Below are 27593 nucleotides of genomic sequence, written 5' to 3' on the forward strand. Positions count from 1 at the left end.
AAAACATAAAACTAAATTTCCTATGGAAACTGAGTGTCAACAAAGTGCCAATTCACACTGGACGTTGTTCCCATCGACCACAGCTTCACAAGTGTTTGTACTTGATGACACTATTGATCTAGATCAACCTAACCTTGCCCACCTTGACTACTTCGATCTCTTTCCTCCTAGGCATGGCATCCAGAAGACCAGTGAATTCTCTAGAAAAGAGAATTGTCTCTTTCCCTTAGGGGAGGAAGCTTCATGAAAATCAAACTAAAGAAGAAAAGGGGAAAAAAGACGCTGTGGCTTTCCCACACCCTAGGTATTTACACGGCCTGGGAACTAGCTCATGGGCAATAACTCTAGTTATTTTTTCGCCACAAGTCTTTGGATTAACTTAAGAAGTTTAAAGACATCCATCCAGATAATTTGCAACGGTCCCTTCAATAAAATGGGAGGAACCCTGAGAATTTGAGGGGAACTGGAAAGGGGGGAACCAATCTTTGTTACAAATGTAGCAGCACACCCCCTGAAGTCTTATGCAAACCAGCTTGTGCTGTGGTTGGAGAGCCATTACACCAAGACTTCACTTCCTAGCTTTGATTCAGATTTCTCTTCATACACACTATAGGCCATGCCCCAGCTATTGCCTTTGACCTGATCCTGCAGGTAGCCAGGCCTGGAGGGCCTCTCCTCCACATGGGTCCTGAGTTAAGTCTTCCCAAGATGTTTTTACCATTCACTTAGTTTGTACAGTCTTTCCCCCACAGGAGTGGCCCCACTAATCTACCCAATAGTTTAGAATATGTCCGGGAGTGCTTTATAGTCTTCCTGCCCTTGCTACAGGTACTTTCATTCTGCCCATCCCACTGCCCCAAAACTCCAGTGCTACCACTTAGTTTGTACAGTCTTTCCCCCACAGGAGTGGCCCCACTAATCTACCCAAGTTTAGAATATGTCCAGGAGTGCTTTAGTCTTCCTGCCCTTGCTACAGGTACTTTCTTTCTGCCCATCCCACTGCCCCAAAACTCCAGTGCTACTGAGCTATTCTGGAGAAGAAATAAACTAATCAATAGCAATTAAACCTAAAGGAATGAGTTAACACCTGACTATTCTACAGTTAGGTGTGAAAGAGCAATGAATGTGCAAGGTCTTGATGCAGTTATGTGTGGACAGGTATCTGGCCCAGGGTTTAAACATTGCTTGGGATGCCCACATCCCATATCAGATGGCCTGGGTTTCTGTCCTGCCTGGCTCCAGTTTTGTTTTAAGATTTATTTATTTGAAAGACAGTTACAGAGAGGCAAAGGCAGAGAGAGAGAGAGGTCTTCACCTCCTGGCTCACTCCCCAGATGGCCACCACGGCTGGAGTTGGGCCGATCTGAAGCCAGGAGCTTCTTCTGGGTCTCTCACAGGGGTAGAGGGACCCAAGGACTTGGGCCATCTTCTGCTATCTCAGGCCATAGCAGAGAGCTGGATCGGAAGTAGAGCAGCCAGGACTCAAACTGGCACCCATATGGGATGCCGGAAACTCCAGGTGGCAGCTTTACCAGCTCCGCCAGTGCTGGCCTCTGACTCCACTTCTGATTCCAGCTTCCTGCCAGTGAATACCCTGGAAGGCAGCAGGTGATGACTCCAGTACGTAGGAGCTTGCCACCTACACAGGAGTACTGAACTGAGTTCCAGCCTCTGGTCTTGGTGCGGCCCAGCTCTGGCTGTTGCTGACATTTGGGGAGTGAACCAGTAGATGGAAGATCTGTCTGTCTCTCTCTGCCCTTCAAATAAAAAACAAATTGAATAGGTATAGGAAATAAATTCTATGTGTACACAAAAACAAGTGACCGTGTAAGTTAATTTTGTGTATAACTACATTACTCAGGTGCTAGTGTCTTACTCGGTTAAGTTTCTCAAAGGTATATGCCTTCGGAAAGGGCCATGCAGAGAAAGGGCAGCAGGGCTCAGGCTACAGGAATGAATGCCTCATGTGACTCCCAGAACTAACACCTGGACAGCAGAGACACTTGGAGGCAGAGAGGTCTTGCTGATGTTAACCAAAGCACAGCATACAAAGTCACCCTCTGCTACCCCCTCCTCTGGCAACATTTAAGGCCGGACTGAATCCCTGCAGGACTGGAAGGATCACCCCTCTAGCACAGAGCAAATAATCCAGCACTCCATCACACAGCCCCCAGGTTGTTCTGACTGCTGTCCTGTGCCAATCCCCTTTCCCCACAAGCCAGAACAATTTTTTTAAAAAGATTTATTTATTTTATTTGAAAGGCAGAGTTACAGACTGAGAGAGGGAGAAAGAAGAGAATATCTCCCATTGGTGGTTCACTCCCCAAATGGCCACAATTGCTGGGGCTGTGGCTGGGCCAGATATAAGCCAGGAGCCCAGAACTCCATCTGGGTCTCCCATGTGGGTGGCTAAGGCCCCAGCACTTTGGCCAGGCACATTAGCAGGGAGCTGGATGGCAATGACGCAGGCGGGACTCAAACAGGGGGCTTGTATGGCGGCAGGTCCTGGCTTAACGGCCTGCGCCACAATGCCCGGCCTGAGTTCTTTGAGGGCACAAGTTGGCATCTGTTCCTCTCAGCGTTCAACAAACACTTGGAAGACTAAATTAAGACTATCTAGCTTACAAAAAAAAAAAAAAAAAAAAAACCACTAATTAAACATACCTAATAATCGAAGTGTCTTTAAGGCATAATAACCTATCACCAGTATTACTGCCAAGTGAACCTTTCATACGTATTATCTCCAAAGTCCAGGGGGCCCCAGTCACCCCGGTTCTCCTTCCCAAACTGACAGCAATCGAACTCTAGCGATTCCCTCGGCCTGGCTAGGCCCATTACCCAGAGCTAGCGGCCGCCAGCAGGAATCGTGCCTTGCCTTTCCTCAAAAAAAAAAAAATTTTTTTTTTTAATTTGACGCTGATGCCTTTATTAACAAACACCAGCCACCTCCGGGGAGAATTCTGAATCCCTACCCCTGTCCCACCTCAGGGGGATGCCACTCGGCGGCACCCAGAGTCACGGGATAAACGGGATCCATCTCCAAACGCCAACACCCCCCCCCCCCCCAATAAAAAAGTTGAAAAGAAGGAAGACGGTTCTCCATCAAAGTCTGAGTATTTTAAGGGGCACAATCCCAAACTCGGGATCATCTTCGAAAGAAACTCGACAAAGTCGGCGCCCTTGCCCTGCGTCCGCCCCAGCCCCGCGACAGTTCCTCCGTGAGACCCCGGCCCCGGCCTTCTCCTCAGCCGCCGCACGCCCCCTCCCGCTGGGCCCCTCCGCACGGCGGCTGCCCGCTCGCCGGCCTCCAGCTCAGCCCGCCCCCGGGCCCAGGCCTCTCGGAGCGGCACCTGCTGGCTCGGCTGCCCTCGGCCCCGGAGGGCCCGTCTCGTAACTCCGCGGGTCTCCCCTCGAGCCCACCCCGACTTTCTTCCCGTCCCCTACTCGATCCCTAGTTCGCCCCGGTCCTTCCCACTTCGGACTCCTCAACCATCGGCACCAGAACCCCTTTCTCCCTTCTCCCTCCCAGGACCCACCCGTCACGCCTCGCTCCCCTCCCGGCCCCCAGCTCCCTTCCCCACCCCCGCACCCGGCCCCCCGGCTTCCTTCAACCCCTTCCTCCGCTTCAACGGGACCCCTCCCCCTCACCTCGCGCCCGTCCTCTAGCAGCAGCCACTCGACGTTCATCCCCACCCGCCGCAAGCACCAGCTCTGGCACCGCAAGCCCGTCGCCAAGGAGCCGGGCTTCTCCATAGCCCACTAGGCCCCGCTCGGCGCTCAGCACTGAGCGAGACCCCGACTCGCGTTCCAGCAGCCTCTGTGTGGCCCGGCGCGCGCCATAGCTAAACGACAGACAGAAGCAATCGCCGAGCGACCGCGATCGATGCTGCGAGATCGGGCTGCGAGCCCCGCCTGATCCGGTAGGAAGAGGGAGCGTTGCGCCTGCGCAACAGGAAGGCTTGGCAGGGTGGGGCGCGGACGCCCGACCCCTGCGTGGGCGGAGGCGCAGGTGTGGTGGGCGTGGCCAGAGCCTGTAACTGACCTGGCCCACCGTCCAGGTTCTACCATCCCCAGACTAGAGTTTCACTTCAATTTTCGTCTTAGAAAATTTGTTTTCGCATTATGAACGCGTGATAACGATGATGGCCGCCTTTATTTAAAACTAGCCCACTTTTGAACTGTAGGGTTGCGATAATTTTTAAGCCTGTTTGTACCTAAAAAGCATCTATCTTGAGAATCTCCTTTCATTGCCGGATTTTAATTTTATGTATTTGAAAGGCAGAGAGAGACGACAAACACAAAGCTCCCCTGTGCTGATTCACTTCCCCGATTCTGGCAAAGCTGGAACCAGGAGACAAGAACTCAGCGGGAGTCTCCCACATGGGTGGCAGGGACCTAATCACTAGAGCCATCACCTGCTGCCTCCCAGGTGCCCGTTAGCGGGAGGCTGGAGTGGAGAGCACTGCCAGGGCTGAACTCAGAGTCCGCTACGGGATCAGGGTCCCGGGTGGCATCTTGACTGTTACACCAAATGCTCACCTCTGATTACCAAACTTTTAAAAAATTATACTGGGCAAAACTATATAAACACAAAGCAGCTTACTTGGGGCTGAGGTGGGAGCAGGACTGAATGCAGATGGGCTTAGAGGAATTTGGGGAGGTGATTAAAATGTTCTGAAAGTACACACGTGTACGGATTTATGGATATGTCACTGAAATACACACTGCCAATGGGTGAGCTTGATGGTATGTAAATTATTCTCAAGTCTTCTTATGTTAAATTAAGGGAAGTATATATATATGAATCATGCACAGTACAACAGTAAATTATTAGTGTTTACTAAGAGGTAAGTGGGAGGCTGGTGCTGTGGTGTAGGGGATAAAGCCACTGCCTGAAGCGCTGGCATCCCATCTGGGCACTGGTTTGAGTCCTGGCTGCTCCACTTCCGATCCAGCTCTCTGCTGTGCCCTGGGAAAGCAGTAGAAGATGGCCCAAGTCCTTGGGCCTCTGCACCCATGTGGGAGACCCAGAAGAATAGCCTGGCTCCTGGCTTTGGATCAGCGCAGCTCTGACTGTTGCGGCCAACTGGGGAGTGAACCATCGGATGGAAGACTTTTCTCTCTGTCTCCTTCTCTCTCTCTCCCTCTCTCTCTCTCTCTCTCTCTCTCTCGACAGGCAGAGTTAGACAGTGAGAGAGGGAGACACAGAGAAAGGTCTTCCCTCCATTGGTTCATCCCCCAAATGGCCGCTACGACCGGTGTGCTGTGCCGATCCGAAGCCAGGAGCCAGGTGCCTCCCCCCATCCCCTATGCGGGTGCAGGGCCCAAAGACCTGGGCCATCCTCTACTGCCCTCCCAGAACACAGCAGAGAGCTGGACTGGAAGAGGAGCAACCAGGACAGAATCCAGCACCTCCACCGGGACTAGAACCCGGGGTACCGGCGCCACAGGCGGAGGATTAGCCTATTGAGCTGCAGTGCCAGCCTTCTCTCCCTCTCTTAAAAAAAAAAAAAAAAAAAAAAAAAGAAAAAAGGATAAAAACAAGGCCCATGGCCGGCGCCGCACACTGGGTTCTAGTCCCGGTTGGAGCGCCGGATTCTGTCCCGGTTGCCCCTCTTCCAGGCCAGCTCTCTGCTGTGGCCAGGGAGTGCAGTGGAGGATGGCCCAAGTGCTTGGGCCCTGCACCCCATGGGAGACCAGGAGAAGTACCTGGCTCCTGCCATCGGATCAGTGCGGTGCACCAGCCGCAGCGGCCATTGGAGGGTGAACCAACAGCAAAGGAAGACCTTTCTCTCTGTCTCTCTCTCTCACTGTCCACTCTGCCTGTCAAAAAATTTAAAAAAAAAAAAAAAAAACAAAACCGAGGCCCACAGGAGGTCAAGAAAATTGGTGGGAGCTGCAGCTAGACCCATGGACACACTTCCCTAGGCTGTGTGTGGGTGCCTGTTAGTGCACGCACCTCACCTGAGCCTTCTGCCCCAGGAACAGCAGGTGCACCTAGAGGCCATCCTTATACTCAGTCTGCATTTCTCTTTAGGCTGCTCTTGGCTTTGATGGCTTTCCAGGCTTTCTGTTTTTGAGGCCTTGACAACTTGAGGCACACTGGCCAGGTACTTTGTAGAGTGACCCTCAGTTGAGATTTGTCTCATGTTTTGCTCACCATTAGACGGGAGTGCTGGGCTTTGGGGAGGAAGACTGCAGAGGTTATGTGCCATTTTCATCACATCATATCAGGGATACATGCTGTCAACACAAATATCACTGTTGACACTCATCTTGATCACCTGGCTGGAGAGGTGTTTATCAGGGTTTCCCCTCCTTTCATAGTGTACTCTGCGACAGGAAGCCACCACTCACAGTCCACACTGCAGGAGTGGGGAGTGATGCTCCATTTCCTTAAAGACAGGGTTTCTACGTAAACCATTTGGGTTTGTCAAAGCAGGAGGTTTGTCTCTTCTCCCCTGTTTATTTATATTAGAGCAGATTCATGGATATTTACTTTATATTTTGGGTTATAAACCAATACTGCCTTATTGATTGTTAGTCAATTCCTATTTTAGCCACTGAGAACTCTTTCAGTTGGTGGTAATAGCCCTTTTTACATACTCCTATCACTGTGTTTTATTGAGGAGCTCCTTAACTTCTGCACAGGATGCTCTGGACTTAGGACAAGTCATTTTCCCAAGGAATCCTGGTTCCTTTTATTGGAAAATGGCGTCAGACACCACGGTGCATAGGGCAGGTTTGGTGGTGCGGGTTAAACTGCCACTTTCCATATCAGAGTGTCTGGGATCATGCCCCACCTCTGCTTCTGATCCAGCTTCCTGCTAATGCACCTGAGAGGCAGCAGATGATGGCTCAAGTATGTGGGTCCCTGCCACCCATGTGGGAGACCAGGGTGGAGTTCCTGGCTCCTGGCTGTTGTTGATATTTGAGGAATGAACCAGCAGATGGAAGTTTTCTTTCTCTTTTTCTGTAAATCTACCTTTCATATAAGTGAATAAATACAGCTTTAGAAACCTGGATTTGGGCACCACCTGTTCTCATTGCTACTAGGATTTTTTTTTAAAGATTTATTTTATCTATTTGAAAGACAGAGTTACAGAATGAGGTAGAGACAGAGAGAGAGGTCTTCCATCTGCTGGTTCACTCCATATGGGATGCTGGCTCTTCCGGCCAGGGCTTTAACCCACTGCACCCCAGCGCTGGCCCCACTAGGATGTTATTGCTTCTATGCCCCCTCTCAAGTGACAGAGACAGAAAGTCTATGGTGAATACTAACCCTGTTATTAATGCCCTGGCCTGAAGTGCCGGCATCCCATATGGGCATCGGTTCGAGACCTAGCTGCTCCACTTCTGATCCAGCTCTCTTCTATGGCCTGGGAAAGCAGTAGAGGATGGCCCAAGTCCTTGAGCCCCTGTACCCATGTGGGAGACCCGGAAGAAGCTCCTGGCTCCTGATTGGCACAGCTCCAGCCGTTGTGGCCATCTGGGGAGTGAACCATTGGACGGAAGACCTCTCTCTCTCTTTGCCTCTCCTCTCTCTCCTCTCTCTGTGTAACTCTGACTTTCAAATAAATAAATATTTAAAAAAAATACTAGCCCTTTTATATATACACACTCATGAATATTTATACATACATACAAGAATATGTGTGTACAGCTGTCCCTTGGAATCCATGGAGACTGATTCCAGGACCTCCCACAGATGCTAAAACTCACAGCTGTTATATTTTCTTATACAAAATGGCACAATATTGGTATATAACTCTACACATATCCTCCCCTTTGCTTTTAATCATCTCTGGATTAGACATACTACTTAACAAGCAACATAAATGCCATGTAAATGGTTGTTTTACTGTATTATGTATGGAATCCTAACAAGAAAAACAGTCTGTACGTGTTCAGTACAGACGCAATTTTCCCCAAATATTTTCAGTTTGAGATTGGTTGAATCTATGAATTCAAAGCCGGCAGCTATGGTGGCCAACATGCTAACCATGCGTCCATACTGATTCCTTTTTTTTTTTTTTTTGACAGGCAGAGTGGACAGTGAGAGAGAGAGACAGAGAGAAAGGTCTTCCTTTTTGCCGTTGGTTCACCCTCCAATGGCCGCCGTGGCCGGCGCGCTGTGGCCGGCGCACCACGCTGATCCGATGGCAGGAGCCAGGAGCCAGGTGCTTTTCCTGGTCTCCCATGGGGTGCAGGGCCCAAGCACCTGGGCCATCCTCCACTGCACTCCCTGGCCACAGCAGAGGGCTGGCCTGGAAGAGGGGCAACCGGGACAGAATCCAGCACCCCGACCGGGACTAGAACCTGGTGTGCCGGCGCCGCTAGGCGGAGGATTAGCCTAGTGAGCCGCGGCGCTGGCCCCATACTGATTCCTAACACTCTAACCCATGACCGCCTGGATCATTCCAGCTATCTGCTGTGCTTAGCTGTCACCTTGCCCTGGAAAAGTGAGAAACATGACCCACACCGACTGTCAGCCCTTTGCCTGGTGCTTAATTTCCAGCTGTAGCAGCGGCAGAATTGTTGGCCTATACATCTATGGAAACAAGTTTACCAACTACAGTGTGGTGCTCCTATGCAGGTCTTTTGCTGTGAGTCTTACAAACTCCACTCATTTCCAAAGTTACTCAGCTCAGCAACCCTTTTCCCTAACCCCTGCAGAAAGGTTGTTTCATATATTTGTAATACAGAGTCCTTTTGTTAAAAGGTTTTATTTATTTATTTATCATTTATTTGAGAGGTAGAGTGACAGAGAGAAGGATATATATATATGTATGTAGGTAGGTAGGTATCTGCAGATCCACTCCCCAAATGCCTGCAACAGTTAGGACCGGGCCGGGCTGAAGCCAGGAACCAGGAACTTCATCCAGGTCTCCCACATGGATGGCAGGGGCCCAAGCGCGTGGGCCAGCGTCTCCTGCCTCACAGGTGCATTAGCAGGAAGCTGGATGGAAAAAATAGAAGCAGGACGCAGAGGGCATCCTAGATGGTAGCTTGGCTTGCTGTGCCGTAATGCCTGCACCCAGAGAGTTAAGATTCTTTGGTCACAATCTGCATTTTTATCTAGGATCCCTGACTTATTAAATGATCCTTTATAATGTGAATAGTTGGCATTAATAATTATTGGTTAATGTATACATTAAGGTCGATGTATAATTAAGATTCACTCACTGCAAGAATCTATGGGTTGTTGATAAATGCAAATTGTCACATATCCACTATTAGAGTGTCACAGAGACCAGCTTCACCCTAGAAAAACCCTGCCGTCTCCACTGACTCAGTCCCACCCCTACGCTCAGCACCTTGCTTGGATTTATGTCTTTCTTTCTTTCTTTCAAGATTTATTTTTGTTTATTTGAAAAGCAGAGTGACAGAGAGAGAGGAGACACACAGAGAAAGATCTTCCATGCACTAGTTCACTCCCCAAATGGCTCTGGCCAGAGCTGGTTCAGACTGAAGCCAGGAGCTTGGGACTCCATCTGGGTCTCCCACATGGGTTGTGCAGGTCCAAGGACTTGGGCCGGTTTTTGCTGATTTGCCAGGTGTGTTAGCAGGGAGCTGGATTGAAAGCAGAGCAGCCAGGGCTTGAACAGGCACTCCGATACAGGATGCTGGCATGGCAGGGGATGGCTTAACCCACTTCACTACAACACTGGCCTCATCTTGTTCATTTTATTTAAAGTATACCCTGGATGTGCTCACTTCTGCAGCACATATACCAAAGTGTGCCCTGTAGTTTACTTTGTTACAATGTATAATATAGGCCTGCGCTGCAGCTCACTAGGCTAATGCTCTGCCTGCGGCACCAGCACCCCGGGTTCTAGTCCCGGTTGGGGCACCGGATTCTGTCCCGGTTGCTCCTCTTCCCAGGCCAGCTCTTTGCTTTGGTCCGGGAGGGCAGTGGAGGATGGCCCAAGTGCCTGGGCCCCGCACCCACATGGGAGACCAGGAAGAAGCACCTGGCTCCTGGCTTTGGATCGGCACAGCCTGCTGGTCATAGCGGCCATTTGGGGGGTGAACCAACGGAAGGAAGGCCTTCTCTCTGTCTCTCTCTCTCACTGTCTAACTCTGCCTGTCAAAAAAAAATGTATAATATAAAGTTCTATTCTGTTGCATAGATGTACTATTGATTATTCAATCAGTTCCCTGTTGATACATAGTAGTATTATTCCCAGTCTTTGCAGAGTTCAATGATGAATTAGTAGGTACCACTTTTGGCTGCCTGTTATATACTTTTCCTGCATTATCACACTTAATACTCACTATTATCCTGAAAGATATCCTCATTTTACCCACAAAGGACCTGAGACTACTGGGTCACTCAAGGTCTCACCTCCATGGGCTCCTGAGGGTTATGTCTTCTTTTCCGTGTAAATAAATGGAACTCAGCTAGCAGATGGCAGTTCAGGCAACAGAAGTCTCCCTGCGAACGTAGCTTTGTCCAGCCCCAAAGGTTATGTTCATTACAATGGAGCAGTCGGAATGGCCATCCTCAGGGCATGTACAGGATGACCTGTGTATGGTCAGAATACATCAGGATGTCTCGTTAGGTTTTTGCCCCTCCCCCTCCTTTTTTTTTGTTTTTTTTTTTGTTTGTTTGTTTGTTTTTTGTTCAGGCAGAGTTAGACAGTGAGAGAGACAGAGAGAAAGGTCTTCCTTCCGTTGGTTCACCCTCCAAAATGGCCTCCACGGCCAGCGCACTGCGCTGATCTGAAGCCAGGAGCCAGGAGCTTCTGATCTCCCATGCGGGTGCAGGGCCCAAGCACTTGGGCCATCCTCCACCGCACTCCCGGGCCACAGCAGAGAGCTGGCCTGGAAGAGGAGCAACCGGGACAGAATCCGGGGCCCCAACCAGGACTAGAACCCGGTGTGCCGGTGCCGCAGGCGGAGGATTAGCCAAGTGAGCCACGGTGCCGGCCATCCCTTCCTTTTAAAAACATCTGCTTTGTTAGGCCGGCGCTGTGGCTCAATAGGCTAATCCTCCACCTAGCGGCGCCGGCACACCGGGTTCTAGTCCCGGTCGGGGCGCCGGATTCTGTCCCGGTTGCCCCTCTTCCAGGCCAGCTCTCTGCTGTGGCCAGGGAGTGCGGTGGAGGATGGCCCAGGTGCTTGGGCCCTGCACCCCATGGGAGACCAGGAAAAGCACCTGGCTTCTGGCTCCTGCCATCGGATCAGCGCGGTGCGCCGGCCACGGCGGCCATTGGAGGGTGAACCAACGGCAAAGGAAGACCTTTCTCTCTGTCTCTCTCTCTCACTGTCCACTCTGCCTGTAAAAAAAAAAAAAAAAAAAAAAAAAAAAAAAAAAATCTGCTTTGTGACTATTTTATAATTACATTTAAGAACAACACGAATAGCAAATACTTGAGCAAATGGGTGTGCATATGTTGAGGCTGTGCGCTCAGACATTGTTTTGTTGCTAGGAGTGGGTAATCAGCTTGAAGACCACTGTCCTCTAAGATTTTTGGAATTTTACTGACTCCACCTTCTGTGTATATCCTCTTGTAACAGAGGTTCTTATGGGGCATTGATTTTACCCCCTGCCAAAGCACAATGTCTGAGGACATTTTTTATTGTTGTGATAAGGGCAGGGGAGCCACTGGCATGTCAGGAGTGGAGACCAGGTATGCTGCTAACCAGCCTCCAACTCACAAGGAGTTAGCCAGTCCAAACTGTCAGTTACTTAGAAGGTGAGAAGCCTCATCTTCTGCCCACCTCAAGAGGGAAAATAAAGGGGAGAGAGAGCAGATGTAGAAACGCAAGGTGTTGTGTGGTGGATCTGATGCCTGTCAAACGTTATGCTCAGTTAATGTCAACTGGATAGAGCTGAGGAATGCTGGAATGAGCTGACTGTGGAGCGGCTTGGAGACTGGGGGAGGGAAATGACAAGCAGAGGAGAGAGCACAGGGCAAGAAGAAAGGGAAATGGAGGGGAGCCACCTGGGAGGAGGTGTGGGAGCTTCCGCTTCCACACGGTGATTACAGGCTCTCCCGTCCCACGCGCTCCGGCAGTGACACTGCCACTCCTCCTGTGCAAGAAGGAGCCTGTATTTCCTCCCCTTGGATCTAGGTGAGCCTACAACTCCAGCAGCGTGACCATGTGGCAAAGGCGACAGAGGTTGCACTTGGCGGAACTCACCCAGTGTAAGTGGAGAGATCAGAGGGAGAGGTGATCTGCAGATAGTCCAGCTGATGATCCAGCCGACAACCACACGGGGGTTCGAACAGACATCTAGTATCCCCCGCCAGACGTGAGAATGACGAGGCCCCCTGACGATGCCAGCCCCACACAATGAGTCACCCCAGCCTTTGGGTCTTTGCAGCCAAGGTCCCAGACATCACAGAATCAGTCCAAACCATCCTTGTTGTGCCCCATCTGAATTCTCCACCCACAGAGTCCGTGAGCCCAATCTAGTGACTGTGTTAAGTCACGTAGATTTGAGGTGGTTTGTTACACAGCAATAAAGATTTATTTTTATTTATTTGAACAGGGATCACTGTTTTGGTGCAGCGGGGTAAGCTGGCATTTGCAATGCCAGCATCCCATACCGGAGCACTGGTTCAAGTCCTGGCTGCAGCTTCCTGCTGATGCACCTGGGAAGGCAGTGGAAGATAACCAAGGGGTCCCTGCCATCCAAGTGGGAGACCCGGATGGAGTTTCAGGCTCTTGGCTTTGGTCTGGCTCAGCCCTGACTATTGTGAGCATTTGGGGAGTGAACCAGCAGAGGGAAGATCTCCCCTCACTCCTACCCCATCACTCTGCCTTTCAAATAAATAAGTAAGTCTTTCTAAAAAAGAAGAAGAACTGAAACAGGAAGGATGTGGGGATGTATTGGGGACTCTTGGGCAGTTAGTTGTTGGTTGTGTGCTTTATCTATTAGTTAAGGTAGTGCCAACTGCAGAAACACACAAACTGCAAGTTTTAGTCATTTAGCACTATGGGAGCTTATTTCTTACTCACATGCAGTCATCCCTTCGTGTCTTTGGGAGATTTGTTCCAGGATCCTCGTGTATTTGCACATAACCTATTCACATGAGAGAGAGAGAGAGAGAGAGAGAGAGAGAGAGAGAGAATATGCACAAATGAGCCAGAGTTCTCATCCACTGGTTCACTCCCCAAGGCTGAACCAGCTGAAGACAGGAGATGAAAACTCACTCCAGGTCTCCTAACTAGAGGGCAGGGACCCAATTATTTGAGCTATCACTGCTGGCCCCCAGGTTCCATATCAGCAAGAAGCTGGAGTCAGAAGCCAGAGCTAGGAATCAAACTCATGCACTCCGAGGTGGGACCCCGGGATCCTAACCTGTGGTTTAACCACTGGGCTAAATACTCAGCTTTTCAGATGCAATGGTTTAGTTGAACTCACCGAGAAGAAACACACAGACATGGAACTGTGTTCAGTGCAGTGTCCCCAGTAGGTGGACGGCCCTCCCTGGAACCACTTAGGAAGCTGAACCACCATCCCGTGGTGGCTTTGCTGTTCCCCAAGGCTTGGAGTACTTTGCATTCAAAAGCAAAAACAGGGAGAGAGAATACAGAAGGCACACCAGCATTGTGTCCCATAAGTGGCATACACTCCTGCTCACAGGGACACAGGCCACACGACCGCACCCACATCTGAGGATGGTTGGGAGGTGGAGCCCCCCCCCCTTCATCAGCCACTCCCCAGAAACAACTCTGGCATGGGGCGCAGGACGCTGCCAGACTTTAGGACTTGGCCTTGATGAATTACAATGATGATCATAACAAAATGCTCTCTCTCCAACCTATTTCCTTTCTTTCCATCTCCCTGGAACAGAGGGGAGTGAAAGGGTAGGATTAAAGAATGACAATTTGCTCCCTCCATGGCTGCTGTGTGAGGCTGGCTCCCCAGGTTTCCCAGTGAACTAGAGGCTGCTGTAGCATGGTGGTCGGGTGTGTGGACTCTGAGCCAGGCTGCCTGAGTTCAAGTCTAAGCTCTGCTGCTTTTTAGAGCTGAGATCTTGAGCCAATGGCTTGGCTGCTCCAAGCCTTGCTTTCCCTACCTGTGAGATGACAATGATGCCAACCACAGCACCTGATTGTTCTGAGGGCTAATTTTTGTTAGATAATTATGCCTGGTACTTAGTAAGTGCCGGGTAATCGTTAGCTATTGTCCCAGGAGAACAGAACAGAGGGTCCGCTTCTGCAGAAGCTGTCTCCTGCAGGTATAAACGCTGGCTCGCCGGGCCTTTTTTGTGCTCCAAGAGATATAAAAACAAGATGTTTTCCCCTCTTTAAATTGGTGAGGTTATAAAGTAGAAATCCCTTCAATCAATTTTAGACTTTTTTATAACCTGTGTCCAAGCAAGATGAGTTTTTAAAATGTCTACACCAAATCGCTCCCTCGGAGAGCCGGGACTGATCCACTCTGGGGCACGGCTCTGCCAATTGATTCGCAGTGTGGCTCCCCTGGGTGAGGTTCAATAAAGGTGAGATGGAACTTTTTCATTATGTTTGTGAAAGACTGAGCCGGAGAAGGCGGGAGTCTTGCTGTGGCGCCGCAAGCAAAGCCCCGAGTTGCTCCCAGAGCGCTGGCTTTTCCTGAGGTCACAGGTCGCACGCCAGCTTTCCCATGGTTTGCCTCACTTAGCCGTCCTGTCCCGGGGGTGGGGTGGGGTGGGCAGTGAGTGCACAGATGGGTGCTACAGACTTGGAGGGATTAGGGGGTCGCCGCAGAGGCTGCGGGGATGTGTGTGTTGGGGACAAGGCTGGGGGTGGGAGTGGGGGAGGAGCGAGCCAGCTCCACATCCTCACTGGTTCGTCCTTTTCTCTCACCCTTTTATTCCGCCACCATTTCCTCTCCAACCACCTCCAAAATGTCAGACTCCGTGCTAAAGGGACCAGGGGAAGATGGCTTCTACTTATGAAACATAAATATGTCCATAGCATATGTTTTGGACAGCTTGTGTATTCAGCGCTATTTTATATAAACAGAGGGTCTCTGTTTACACAGTTGTAAGGGATTTCTGATACCTTAAATCAAGTTTATTAGATTGTGGAACTACTTAAAAAAAGGAATTATTTATTTGAAAGGCAGAGTGATACAGAGAGAGATCTTCCACCCACTGGATCACTCCCCAGATGGCCACAATGGCTGCGGCTGGGCCAGGCCAAAATGAGGTCTTCTGCGTGGGTGTGGGTTGCAGGCGCGCGAGCACTTGGGCCATCTTCCACTGCTCTCCCAGGTGCATTGTCAGGGAGCTGGATCGGAAGTGGAACAGCCAGGACTCGAAGCAGCACTCTGATGTGGGATGCCAGCATTGCAAGCAGTGGCTTACCCTGCTGTACCACAACGTCAGACCCTGGAAGTACTTACAACGAGTCATCCAGTTTGTTATATTCTGAAGATCTCTGTCGTCAGTCTTTTAGGTGGACAGTCTGGAGGTACTCCAAGTTAGTATCGGAGGGAACCACTGCATATCTTTTTAGTTGGTCCCGGCTGGTCAAGCATCCACCTCCTTTAACTTGCCAAGGATCAGTCTCCAGCTCAAATATTTATTACCCATCTGGGTTTATTAAGGCGGTAGAGGAGGAGGAAGGGAAGACAGGAGGGAGGCAAGAGAGTGAAAGAAGGCAGGAGAACGGGGCACCAATTACGCAGCCATTTCCCTCGCCGCTGCAGAGCGGGCTGTGGGCTGTTTGTTTTCTAAGTTATGCATGATAGTCAAGCACCTGATAGGAGGTGGAGGCCTGAAATGACTTACGAATGAATCCCAGCACTTGGAATTGTCTATTTCTGGACTAGGAAGATCTCTGGGTGAGCTCTCGTCTGTCCAGGGCTGGGGAAAGGGGAGGTGAGAGCAAGGGAGTGCTTCCCACAGCCCAAGGTCTGCAGCCCAAGGTCAGGATGCAACTCTCATCACGCTTTTTCCAACTCACACATTTCTTGTACCGTCAGCTGCGCTATAGGTTATTCAGGACTTGTTGAAATGCGCTTCGGTTTATTTCAGCAGGAAGCAGCCTGAGCTCTTGTTTCAGTAACAGCTGTGCTTTTCAAACATGGCTCACGCTGAGTAACGAGTTTTAACCATCATTTAAAAAAGAAATATAACAGGACAGGTTAGAGGCCGCCACACAAGGATACACACTGTGAAACACTGATCAAATCTCTGTGTGTGTGTGTGTGTGTGTGTGTGTACTGGGTCTCAATGTAAAATGTGTTTTTTTTTTTTAAAGATTTATTTATTTATTTGAAAGTCAGAGTTACACACACAGAGAGAAGGAGAGGCAGAAAGAGAGAGAGAGAGAGAAGGAGAGAGAGAGAGAGAGAGAGAGAGGGAGAGAGGTCTTCCATGCACTGGTTCACTCCCCAAATGGCCACAATGGCCGGAGCTATGCCGATCTGATGCCAGAAGCCAGGAGCTTCTTCTAGGTCTCCCACATGGGTGTAGGGGCCTAAGGACTTGGGCCATCTTCTACTGCTTTCCCAGGCCATAGCAGAGAGGTGGATCGGAAGTGGAGCAGCCAGGATTTGAACTGGCAACCATATGGGATGCCAGCACTGCAGGCCAAGGCTTTACCCACTACGCCAAAGCGCTGGCCCCTGTTTTTTATTTATTTATTTATTTTTATTTTTTTAACTGTATGTTGTGGCTTAAAAAAAAAAAAGACTCGAGCCAGATAGGATGGAGTAAGTTCATTGTTGTTGTTTTTTTTTTTTCTCTCTTTTTTTTTTTAATATTTTTTTTATTTTTTGACAGGCAGAGTGGACAGTGAGAGAGAGAGACAGAGAGAAAGGTCTTCCTTTGCCGTTGGTTCACCCTCCAATGGCTGCCACGGCCGGCGCACCACGCTGATCCGAAGGCAGGAGCCAGGTGCTTATCCTGGTCTCCCATGTGGGTGCAGGGCCCAAGCACTTGGGCCATCCTCCACTGCACTCCCTGGCCACAGCAGAGAGCTGGACAGGAAGAGGGGCAACCGGGACAGAATCCGGCGCTCGGACCGGGACTAGAACCCGGTGTGCCGGTGCCGCTAGGCGGAGGATTAGCCTAGTGAGCCGCGGCGCCGGCCCATTGTTGTTTTTCTCTGCCACTGATTATGACTAATAATTGGGGACAAAACATCAAACTACTTGAGGTCTCTGAAAAATAAACAAGCAGGACCAGCACTGTGGTGTAGCAGGTAAAGCCACTGCTTGTAACGCCAGCATCCCTTGTGAATGCTGTTTAGAATCCTGGCTGCTCCACTTCTGATCCAGCTCCCTACTGATGTGCCTGGGAAAGCAGTGGAAGATGGCCCAAGTGCTTGGGCCCCTGCCACCCACATGGGAGACCCAGAAGAAGCTCCTGGCTCCTGCCTGGCCCAGTGCTGGGCATTGCTGCTATCTGGGGAGTGAACCAGCAGATGGAAGATCTCTCTCTCTCTGCCTTTCCTTCTATCTCTGTAACTCTGACTTTAAAATAAATAAATAAACCTTTAACAAAAATAAAATGAGCAGGCTGGCGCCGTGGCTCAATAGGCTAATCCTCCACCTTGCGGCACCGGCACACCGGGTTCTAGTCCCGGTCCAAGCGCCGGATTCTGTCCCGGTTGCCCCTCTTCCTGTCCAGCTCTCTGCTGTGGCCAGGGAGTGCAGTGGAGGATGGCCCAAGTGCTTGGGCCCTGCACCCACATGGGAGACCAGGATAAGCACCTGGCTCCTGCCTTCGGATCAGCGCGGTGCGCCGGCCGTGGCAGCCATTGGAGGGTGAACCAACGGCAAAAGGAAGACCTTTCTCTCTCTCTCTCTCACTGTCCACTCTGCCTGTAAAAACAAAACAAACCAAAAAAACAAAACAAAACAAAACAAAACAAGAAAAACAAAAAACTAAAACAACAACAACAACAAAAAACAAGCAGACAAGTTAGGGGAGGGAGTCAAAGCTTGAAGACACTAGTAAATGGGGTGACTGTCCCAAGATGGTTTCCTCTTTTGTCCCTGGGAGTAGGCCCCAGCTGGGGACTACATGGGCAGAGAGAAAACTTGTAAAAGCCCCACCTCCAAGCAGAGCCTGGGCAGAGGGTCCCTGCCAGCCCGAGAGGAGGGAAATCCTCTCTGAACACCTTTCTTTTACTCTCTCCCAGATCTGAACCAGGGCAGGTTTCAATCAGTTGGTGGCAGCAGTATGAGCAACTGAAATTTCAAGAGAGGGGCTGGTGTCGTGGCAGGTTAAGCCACCTGAGACACTGGCATCCCATATATGCGCCGGTTCAGGTCCTAGCTGAGCCCCTTCCCATCCAGCTCTCTGCACATCTGCCTGGGAAAGCAGCGGAAAATGGCTCAAGTGCCTGGGCCCCTGCCCAGATCTGGAGGGAGCTTCAGGCTCCTGGCTTTGACCTGGACCAGTTCTGGCCATTGCAGCAATTTGGGGAGTGAACCAGTGGGTGGAAGATTCTCTCTCTCTCTCTCTCTCTCTCTCTCTCTCTCTCTCTTGTTCTCACTCACTCTCTGTCACTCTGCCTTTCAAATAAATAAGTACATCTCTTTTTTTTTTTAATTTTAATTTTTGACAGGCAGAGTTAGACAGTGAGAGAGAGACAGAGAGAAAAGTCTTCCTTCCTCCACCGGTTCACCCCTCAAATGGCCACTATGGCCTGCGCGTTGCAGCCGTCGCGCTGTGCCAACCTGAAGCCTGGAGCCAGGTGCTTCTCCTGGTCTCCCATGAGGGTGCAGGGCCCAAGCACTTGGGCCATCCTCCACTGCACTCCCAGGCCACAGCAGAGAGCTGGACTGGAAGAGGGGCAACCGGGACAGAATCTGGTGCCCCAACCGGGACTAGAACCCGGTGTGCCGGTGCTGCAAGGCGGAGGATTAGCCTAGTGAGCCGCAGCGCTGGCCAATAAGTACATCTTTAAAAAAAAATTCCAAGGGAAATCCTGTTATGTTGGCAAATCCACTAGGGAAAGGAGCGCCTATGATCCGAGAGAGTGGGGGGAACCCTGGAGGGAAGGTAGATAGAGAAGGGGTTCCTAGTTCTCTGAGTGAGTTTTGCACGATCAAAACAAACCCATCCCAGCACACCAAAGTCTTTGAAAAACAGAAATGACATGGGAACTGCCACTCACAGCTGGGGAGGGAGGCGGAACCTGCAGCTGGAACCTAACTGGAGTGCTTCCTTGCTTAAGCAGAACAAAACCAAACCAGTGTTTTCTAGGGCCGAGTGGTCAGCACACTTGTTCCATAAAGGTCCTGAGAGTAGATCTCTCCCTCTTTAAGATTTATTTTACTAATTTGAAATGCAGAGTGACAGCGGCCAGCGCTGTGGCGTAGCGGGTAAAGCTGCTACTTGCAGCACCAGCATCCCGTATGGGCACCAGTTTGGGTCCCGGCTGCTCCACTTCCGATCCAGCCCTCTTCTACGGCCTGGGAGAGCAGTAGAAGATGGCCCAAGTCCTTGGGCCCCTGCACCCGCATGGGAAGACCCAGAGGAAGCTCCTGGCTCCTGGCTTCAGATCAGCGCAGCTGCTGCTGCGGCCATCTGGGGAGTGAACCCGTAGATGGAAGATCCCTCTCTCTGCCTCTGCCTCTCTGTAACTCTGTCTTTCAAATCAATAAATCAGAAAGAAGGAAAGGAAGGAGGGAGGGAGGGAGGGAGGAGAAAGAGTGACAGAGGCAGAGGGAGAGAGAGATCTTCCATCTGCTGGTTCATTCCCCGAATGGCCTTGATGGTCAGGACTTGGCCAGGCCAAAGCCAGAAGCAGGAACTCCACCTGGGTCTGCCATGTGGGTGGAAGGAGCCAAAGCACTTGAACCATCTTCCGTTGCTTTCTCAGGCACATTAGCAGGGAGCTGGCTTGGAAGCGAAGTAGTCAGGACTCAAACCAGTGCTCTGAAATGGGATGCTGAATGTAAGCAGCAGCTTACCCTGCTGTGCCACGACACGGCCCCCAGACAGCAGATCTCACAGGCTCCATGGGCCAGACACTCTCTGTTGCAATTGTTTGACTCTGCTTGTACCCAAAGCAGCCACAGATAGTATGTAAATGAACGGACAGGGTTGTGGTTCAATAAAACTTGGTTGATTTAAAAATAAGTGGTGGGCTAGATTCAGCCTACAGGTCAAGGTTTGCTGAAACCTGCTATGGAGGATTTAAAAAAAATTATTTATTTATTTGAAAGAGTTACAGAGAGAGAGAGAGAGAGAGAGAGAGGTGTTTCATCTGCTGGCTCATTCTCCAGATGGCCGCAATAGCCGGAGCTGTGCTGATCCGAAGCCAGGAGCCAGGAGCTTCCTTCCGGTCTCCCATATGGGTGCAGGGGCCCAAGGACTTGGGCCATCTTCTACTGCTTTCCCAGGCAATAGCAGAGAGCTGTTTTGGAAGTGGAGCAGCTGGGACTCAAACTGGCACCCAGATGGGATGCCAGCACTGGAGGTGGCAGCTTTACCCGCTACACCACAGCGCCGGCCCTGGTGTGGAAGGATTTTAACAGGAGTCAGAGTTGCACAATACATTGAAGGTGTCCAAGACATAATCCAAAATGACTCAACAAAGACATGGGAACAGGTGACCAATTTTAATGGGAAAAGACGATCAAGAGGTGCCAACCCCAAGATGACTCAGAGGCTGGGTTTATCAAAGACTTAAGGCAGCTATTACAACCTAGAGGAAAAAGCAAGCATGCTGTACATGACGGGAAAGAGAGGAGCTCTCGGCGGAGAAGGAGACACTATGAAAGAGAGTACACAAGAACGTCAGAACCTACAGACACAAAGTCTGAAATAAAAATTCCTGGGATGGGCTTAATTGCCAAGTGGAAACCATGGAAGAAGGAGTTGATACCTTAGAAGACAGACAGAGAGAAGTGGTCTGATCTGAAGAGCAGTGCGCCCTCCCCTGCGAGGAGCATCTATGCCCTGGGGGTGCCCTTCAGGGTAGCCCCTCCCTCTGTAGGGGAAGCGTCCTGATGGCCTTGCGGAACCCGGGGACACACCCAGCCGTGTTGACCCGCGTGCACACTGCCCGTGTGTGCACATTGGCTGCTTGCTATTTAATGCCTCGCACTCTGCCACAGTGGTGTGCATTCCTGCCGCCATTGGCCACTCCAGCAGTAGAACAAGCCCGTGTCTTCCAGTCAGCCTGCGGGGCTGTGTCTCTGGAACAGGCGAGCACTATGCCTGTGTCCTCTTGAAGCTGGGGCTCCTGTAGCATGACAAATAGAAAAAAAAGACTGCAATAATGATCCCGAGAAAATGACCCATAGTCTCAGGGATGGAAGTTCTAACATTCCTGATTTTGGAGTCCTGGGGGAGGGGCAAGAGGTTGGTGTAGAAAAAAAGATTTAAAGAAATATTCTCAAATTTGGTGAAAGACATAAAACTACAGATTCAAGAAACTCAGTGAATCCCAAACAGGACGAATGCATCTGACCGGGGAAGAAATCAGTCTCTCCCGTCCTCTCACCCAACACAGGTGATTCTGATGCCACATGTGCGCATGTGTGGGGGCTTCTCCCCAGCAGCAAGCAAGCGATCAGGATCTCCAGCTACTTCTCAGAAAAACCGTGGCTCCCCCGGGACCCTGGGGTGGTGAGAGTGCATAGTCCCCACAGTGCAGACACCAGGGGACTCACACACCGCTGGCAGTCCGAGGGCACTGGTAGGACACAAACTCACGCAGCACAGGAGGCCAACTAGGAAGTCAGTCTCTCAACCTTAATGGAGGTGTCTTGCCTTCCCTTTTCATATTTTAACTGATACTGTGGGTTACCTGTGGCTGGTCTTGTGAGTGAAGACAGACACTTATTCCAAGGCACATCCTTGCCCAGGTCTCTAACAGTCTAGGATCCTAAGAAACCCAGAAGGGCAAAGAATATCAAGTCTATGCAAATAAGACTCAAAGACCCCACCTCTTACCCTGGTAAAGGACAACATTCCATTCGACCCAAGGGCAAAGGGGACCTACAGATCATAATCCCAGTGTTCTTCTATGGGCTTATGAAGCCTTGTTAGCTGCTTGTAACTCACTTGTTCTACCCTTAAAGAAACCAAATGGGGGATACAGACTTGTGCAGGATCTGAGAATAAGTGAGAGTGTGACCCCTATACACATGGTATGTCTTCCTCCGCCACCCTATTCCTGTTTATTTTTTTTTTATTATTAAAGATTTATTTATTTGAAAGAGTTACAGAGAGGCAGAGGCAGAGAGAGAGAGAGAGAGAGAGAGAGAGAGAGAGAGAGAGGTCTTCCATCTGCTGGATCACTCCCCAAATGGCCCCAACAGCCAGAACTGGGCCAATCTGAAGCCAGGAGCCAGGAACTTCCTCCAGGTCTCCCATGCGGGTGCAGGGGCCCAAGGACTTGGGCCATCTTCTACTTTCCCAGGCCATAGCAGACAGCTGGATCAGAAGTGGAGCAGCTGGGGCCGGTGCCGCAGCTCACTAGGCTAATCCTCCACCTGCAGCGCCAGCACACAGGGTTCTAGTCCTGGTTGGGGCGCTGGATTCTGTCCTGGTTGCTCCTCTTCCAGCTGCAGTGCGCCTGCTGCAGCGGCCATTGGAGGGTGAACCAACGGTAAAAGGAAGACCTTTCTCTCTGTCTCTCTCGCTCTCACTTCTAAAAAAAGAAGTGGAGCAGCCGGCACTTGAACCAGCGCCTCCATAGGATGCCAGCACTGCAGGCGGCAGCTTTACCTGCTATGCCACTGTGCCAGCCCTCCATTCCTGTTTCTTAAGTGTAACGCCTCTTCCAGGTCCTCCCTCAAGAGAGAGAATCACAATGATGCAACTGTTGAGGTTTCCTTACAAATACACTTAGGCCAATTCCTTCTTGCCCATGCACTCTGAACTGCACTTGATGGCTTCCCTTGGGTTGGAGCAATCCAGTGTTCTCTCTGGAGGGGTGACTCACCCTTTGTTTTCCCACTACCACCTGCTATAGTGAAACCTATGGAGGCCTGACAGATGGCAGCAATGACCAAGGGTCTGTGGGAAGGCCGCTCTCTTCCTGCCGCAGATTTAATAACTTACCTGGGTAGACCAGATGGGGAGACTTGGAAACACCAATGCATTGACAAATATCAACATCGGGGTGAATATTCAGTGGGAAACTGGGCTCCAAAAGGTGTCTCTCTCCTCCAAACATCAATGCTGACCTGCAAGAAGTGGGCCATTGGGCTGATCTTTGCAGGCAAGAGGGCAGCTATTGGATAGGCCGCTTCTAGGGGGAGGCTATGCTTACCCTTAGGAAGTGTAGAAAAAAACCCCAATCTCACTCTGGCTAGGAGGGATCTGGCCCAAACCACAGGCAATACTCATGTCACCTACAGACCTGTCTTGGCCCTGGCAGGTTTGGTTCTTGATAAAAAAACTTGGCCTTGAATGATAGTTGAACAAGGTGGAATATTCACTGTAATCAACAAAATCTGCTGTACCTGCATGAACTGCTCAGGCACAGTGGAATTAGATATTAAGAAAATTTATGACCAAACTAAATGGTTACACTCCTTTGGACAAGGAGCGCCAACAGTTAACTCCATCTGGCAAGCGGTGAAGGCTGCCCTTCCAGGCATCCTCTCCTAGGACCCCTAATGGCTGGAATCCCATTACAGGTTTTCAGGCCAGGTCTGCTCAACCTACTTGATGAGTTTGTCTCCTCTAGAACTCAGCAATAACATGGCAAGATGATGACCATGCATGGATTCCAACCATGGGCAACTGAGCCAGACCTGGCTCCTCACTCAACGGTTCGCCACGGGGACCCCTAGATCAGGTGTCCAGAGAATTCCATGCCTTGGATGACCGGTCCATACACAGCACTGCAGACCTTCCCCCTCATCAACCCCTTAAGATGAAGGGCTGGAACTCCCCCAGGCATAGCTCCTGTAACCTCAAGGCCTACAAGATCTGGGTCTGGTTCCTCTTGTTCTGAGGATAAATGGATTCTCTTTCTGGACCAGGTTCATACCAGGCTAGGTGGCCAAGGCTGATCTAGATTGTACGTTCACTGTAATACATCAGCATGCTGAATGACACACCTACCAGCTGCCACGACAGGAGACGCTGGACCATGTGGGGAGTGAGACAGAGTGGCAGCTGGATTCCAGGACATCCCTGTCTGCTTCCCAGGAAAGCCATGACTATTCTGCCCCTTTATTAGAAGGTAGCTCCTCATTCATTAAACGAGCCATTTAATGTGAAACACGGTTTGGCAGTGGAGCCACTGCTTCCCCTCCCCCCAGGGAGTCTACAACTCTTTGGAGCGTGTACTTTTGCCTTCTCAATACAACACTTACTGCTTGCTATTTTTCATTCTCCAATTAGCTCCTGAACTTTTCCTGGAGGCAACAGCAAGAACCTGGGTATCTGGCAGTGAGCACTTGCTGTCTGGGGCCAGTATCATCTCACCCCACACAAAAGAAGGGTGAGTATAATGCAATATGCTAATCTGAAAAAACCATATTGACATAAGTAACCTTTATTATAGCATATTTTTATATATTGTTTTAGTTATTACTACTAATATCCCATGAGCTCAGTTTATAACTTAAACCATCTCATAGGTGTGAATGTATTGGAGAAAACATGGTATATGTTGGGTTCAGTGCTGTCTGTGGTTTCAGCCAGCCCCATCACCATCAAGGGATGTTGGAACACTCCCCTCCTGGGGTAAGAGAGGACGGTTGTACCACATTTTGGCTATCCATCCACGGATATGAGGACTGCCTGCTCCTTTTGACTGTCCTGACTAATGCTGCCATGACCATGTGTGCGCAAATATTTCTTTGAGATCTGCCTTTCAATTCTTTGGGTTACGCCTGTTACAGAACAACCGCCAAAACTGGCTGCTTGCCCAATGTTCAGAAAGCCGATGGCTGAACTGAGGTGGTGGCAGAAGGATTTATTGCAAAGCACAGAACAGAGAGCTGGGCAGCCATGGCTTAGCTCCCGGGCTCCCCAAGGGGTGAGGGTCAAGGTTCCTACAGACCGCAGCTGGGACTGAGTGCTGCATGTTCGGCTCATGTCCAGGTTCCTGGCTGCTCCGCAGTGCCTGCGCCGCTCCCTTGATGGGTCAGCAATATTGTGTCCTTTAGGGAACTCTGATGATGGTCAGTCTAGGGGCCACCTGAAGGTGGTGTTACTTTTTGCTCAGGGCCTGGGATTTCTGGAAAAGAAATTCCTGAAGACAAGACTAAATGTCAAGATGTCATCTATAGGGAAATAAATGATCTCACAGGTCCAGTTGGTATAACCTTACACTGGCGGTGAGCAGGGGCTTTGTAGGGCTGGCTGTACCACCCCCTCAATTTGATGAGTTCATTTTATTTTTAAAGATTTGTTTATTTATTTTAAAGGCAGAGTTACAGAGAGGCAGAGGTGCAGAGAGAGAGAGAGAGAGAGAGAGAGAAAGGTCTTCCATCCACTGGATCACTCACCAAATGGCTGCAATGGCCAGAGCTGTGCCTATGCTAAGCCTGGAGCCAAGAGCTTCTTCTGGGTTTCCCACATGGGTGCAGGGGCCCAAGGACTTGGGCCATCCTCCACTGTTTTCCCAGGCCACAGCAGAGAGCTGGATCAGAAGTGGAGCAGCCGGGTCTCAAACCATTGCCCATATGGGATGCTAGCATGGCATGTGATACTGTGAAATGGGTACTTGGTCTTCACCTCATTTCCAGGCTTGCAACTCCTGAAATCCTTAGAATTCTCAGGGCGTTGGTCTTTTGTGTACTACAGAGCTGAGGGCTGAGCACTGGAGACATCAAGGCAGGCTTGGAGGGTGGGACTTCCAGCCTTACAATCAGTCTGGGGCTGGGAAGAGGTTGAAGGTTGTCAATGCAATGGTCACTGACTTAACTAACGGTGCCTTAGTAATGCAGGCTCCACAGAGGCCCCAAAGCACGGGGCTCTGGAGGGGGCACGGGAGCCCCACACCTTGCCCTGGGCAACCTTGCACGTGGCCTTCACAGTGAGCCAGTGAACATGGAGCAAGTGCCTCTCTCCCCCCCCAGCACCATGAGCTGCTGGCGCAGGTGAGCGGAAGCTCGAAGAGGAGTGGTGGAACTGTGGGGCACAGTGGGCCAGTCAGAAGCACAGGTTAGACAACCCAGGGCTTGCTATTGGCATCTGAAGTGGGACTAGGGGCAGTCTTGGAGGCGGAGCCCACCCACTGTGGAATCTGACGCTGTCTCCAGTGTCAGAACTGAATTGGACTGGAGGATGCCCAGCTGGTGTCCCCCACCACCCCCGCCCAGACCTGACTACTTGTTTGCTTCTGGGGAGAAATCCCCACCCACATGGCATCAGAATCATCTATGCTGGTGGTGAGAGGACAGGAGAGACCGAGTTTGGTTTTCCCTATATCCTATCCCTAAACATCGGAATGGTATTTGACCTTTACAGAAGGGGGCGATTCCGACCCAGGTTATGCCTTAGAAGAAGCTGGGGAACATTAGGCTGAGTAAAATAAGCCCGTCACCAACAGACAAATACTGTGTGACTGCATTTATAGGGAGGACCTGGGACAGTCAAGTTCAGGGACAGAAAGTGGCACAGTGGTTGCCAGGGGCTGGGGGCAGAGGGGAAGTGCGAGCTGTTGCGTCATGGCGAGAAAGGGTCAGCTTTGAAAGACAAAGGCTTCTGCAGACATTACTAAGGTGCAGGCCAGGCTTCGGCACGGTGTTTAAGTCTCCTGCACCCCATATCGGAGTGCCTGGCTTAACTCCCAGCTCCTCTGCTTCTGATCCAGCTCCCTGCTAATGAACAGCATTTGACAGCTCAACTGGTTGAGCCCCTGCTTCCCCTGTAGGGGACCCAGATTTAGTTCCAAGTTCCTGGCTTCAGCCTGGCCCAGCTCTGGGTGTTGTGAACCAACAGATGGAAGGCCTTTGTCTCTCTGCCTCTCCTCTCCTCTCCTCTCCTCTCCTCTCCTCTCCTCTCCTCTCCTCTCCTCTCCTCTCCTCTCCTCTCCTCTCCTCTCCTCTCCTCTCCCCTCCCCTCCCCTCCCCTCCCCTCCCCTCCCCTCCCCTCCCCTCCCCTTTCCTTTCCTTTCCTTTCCTTTCCTTTCTTTTTTTAGTTTTGACAGGCAGAGTGGACAGTGAGAGAGAGATAGAGAAAGGTCTTCCTTCTCCGTTGGTTCACCCTGCAATGGCCACTGTGGCCGGTGTGCTGCAGCCGGCGCACCGCGCTGATCTGAAGCCAGGAGCCAGGTACTTATCCTGGTCTCCGCGGGTGCAGGGCCCAAGTACTTGGGCCATCCTCCACTGCACTCCCAGGCCACAGCAGAAAGCTGGACTGGAAGAGGAGCGACTGGGACAGAATCCGGCGCCCCGACCGGAACTAGAACCCGGTGTGCCGGCGCCGCATGGCGGAGGATTAGCCTAGTGAGCCACGGCGCCAGCCTTTGCCTTTCAAATAAAATGAAATGAACTTTAAAAATTTTAAAATAATCAAGCTGGTACACTTCATGGTAGATACATTTTATCACAGTTTTTTTCTTTAAAAAGTCTGAGAAAAACAACAAATGGAATAGAAACAATGACTTCGATGACTATGGGCTTAGCAGAAATCATGGAAGAAAGAAGTGGAGTGGCATCTTTATAAAGAGCCAAGAAAAAAAGTAACCAGAGGCAAGGAATTCAGGAACCA

The 27593-nt window shown here is 50.7% G+C and overlaps 1 protein-coding gene across 2 annotated transcripts in view; it reads right to left on the minus strand.

Annotated features, from left to right (window-relative positions):
- RNF8 (ring finger protein 8) overlaps positions 1 to 3890 on the minus strand; it is a 41024-nt gene extending 37134 nt beyond the window's left edge. For both annotated transcript variants that reach the window (XM_017345090.3, XM_008262860.4), the window contains exon 1: positions 3649 to 3890. In XM_017345090.3, coding sequence (XP_017200579.2) covers positions 3649 to 3753 — 105 coding nt within the window. In that variant the 5' untranslated portion in view covers positions 3754 to 3890. The remainder of the gene's footprint in view (positions 1 to 3648) is intronic.
- Between the last annotated feature and the right edge of the window lie 23703 nt (positions 3891 to 27593).

Source organism: Oryctolagus cuniculus, chromosome 5 (genome assembly GCF_964237555.1).
Source record: "Oryctolagus cuniculus chromosome 5, mOryCun1.1, whole genome shotgun sequence".
Lineage (NCBI taxonomy): Eukaryota > Metazoa > Chordata > Mammalia > Lagomorpha > Leporidae > Oryctolagus > Oryctolagus cuniculus.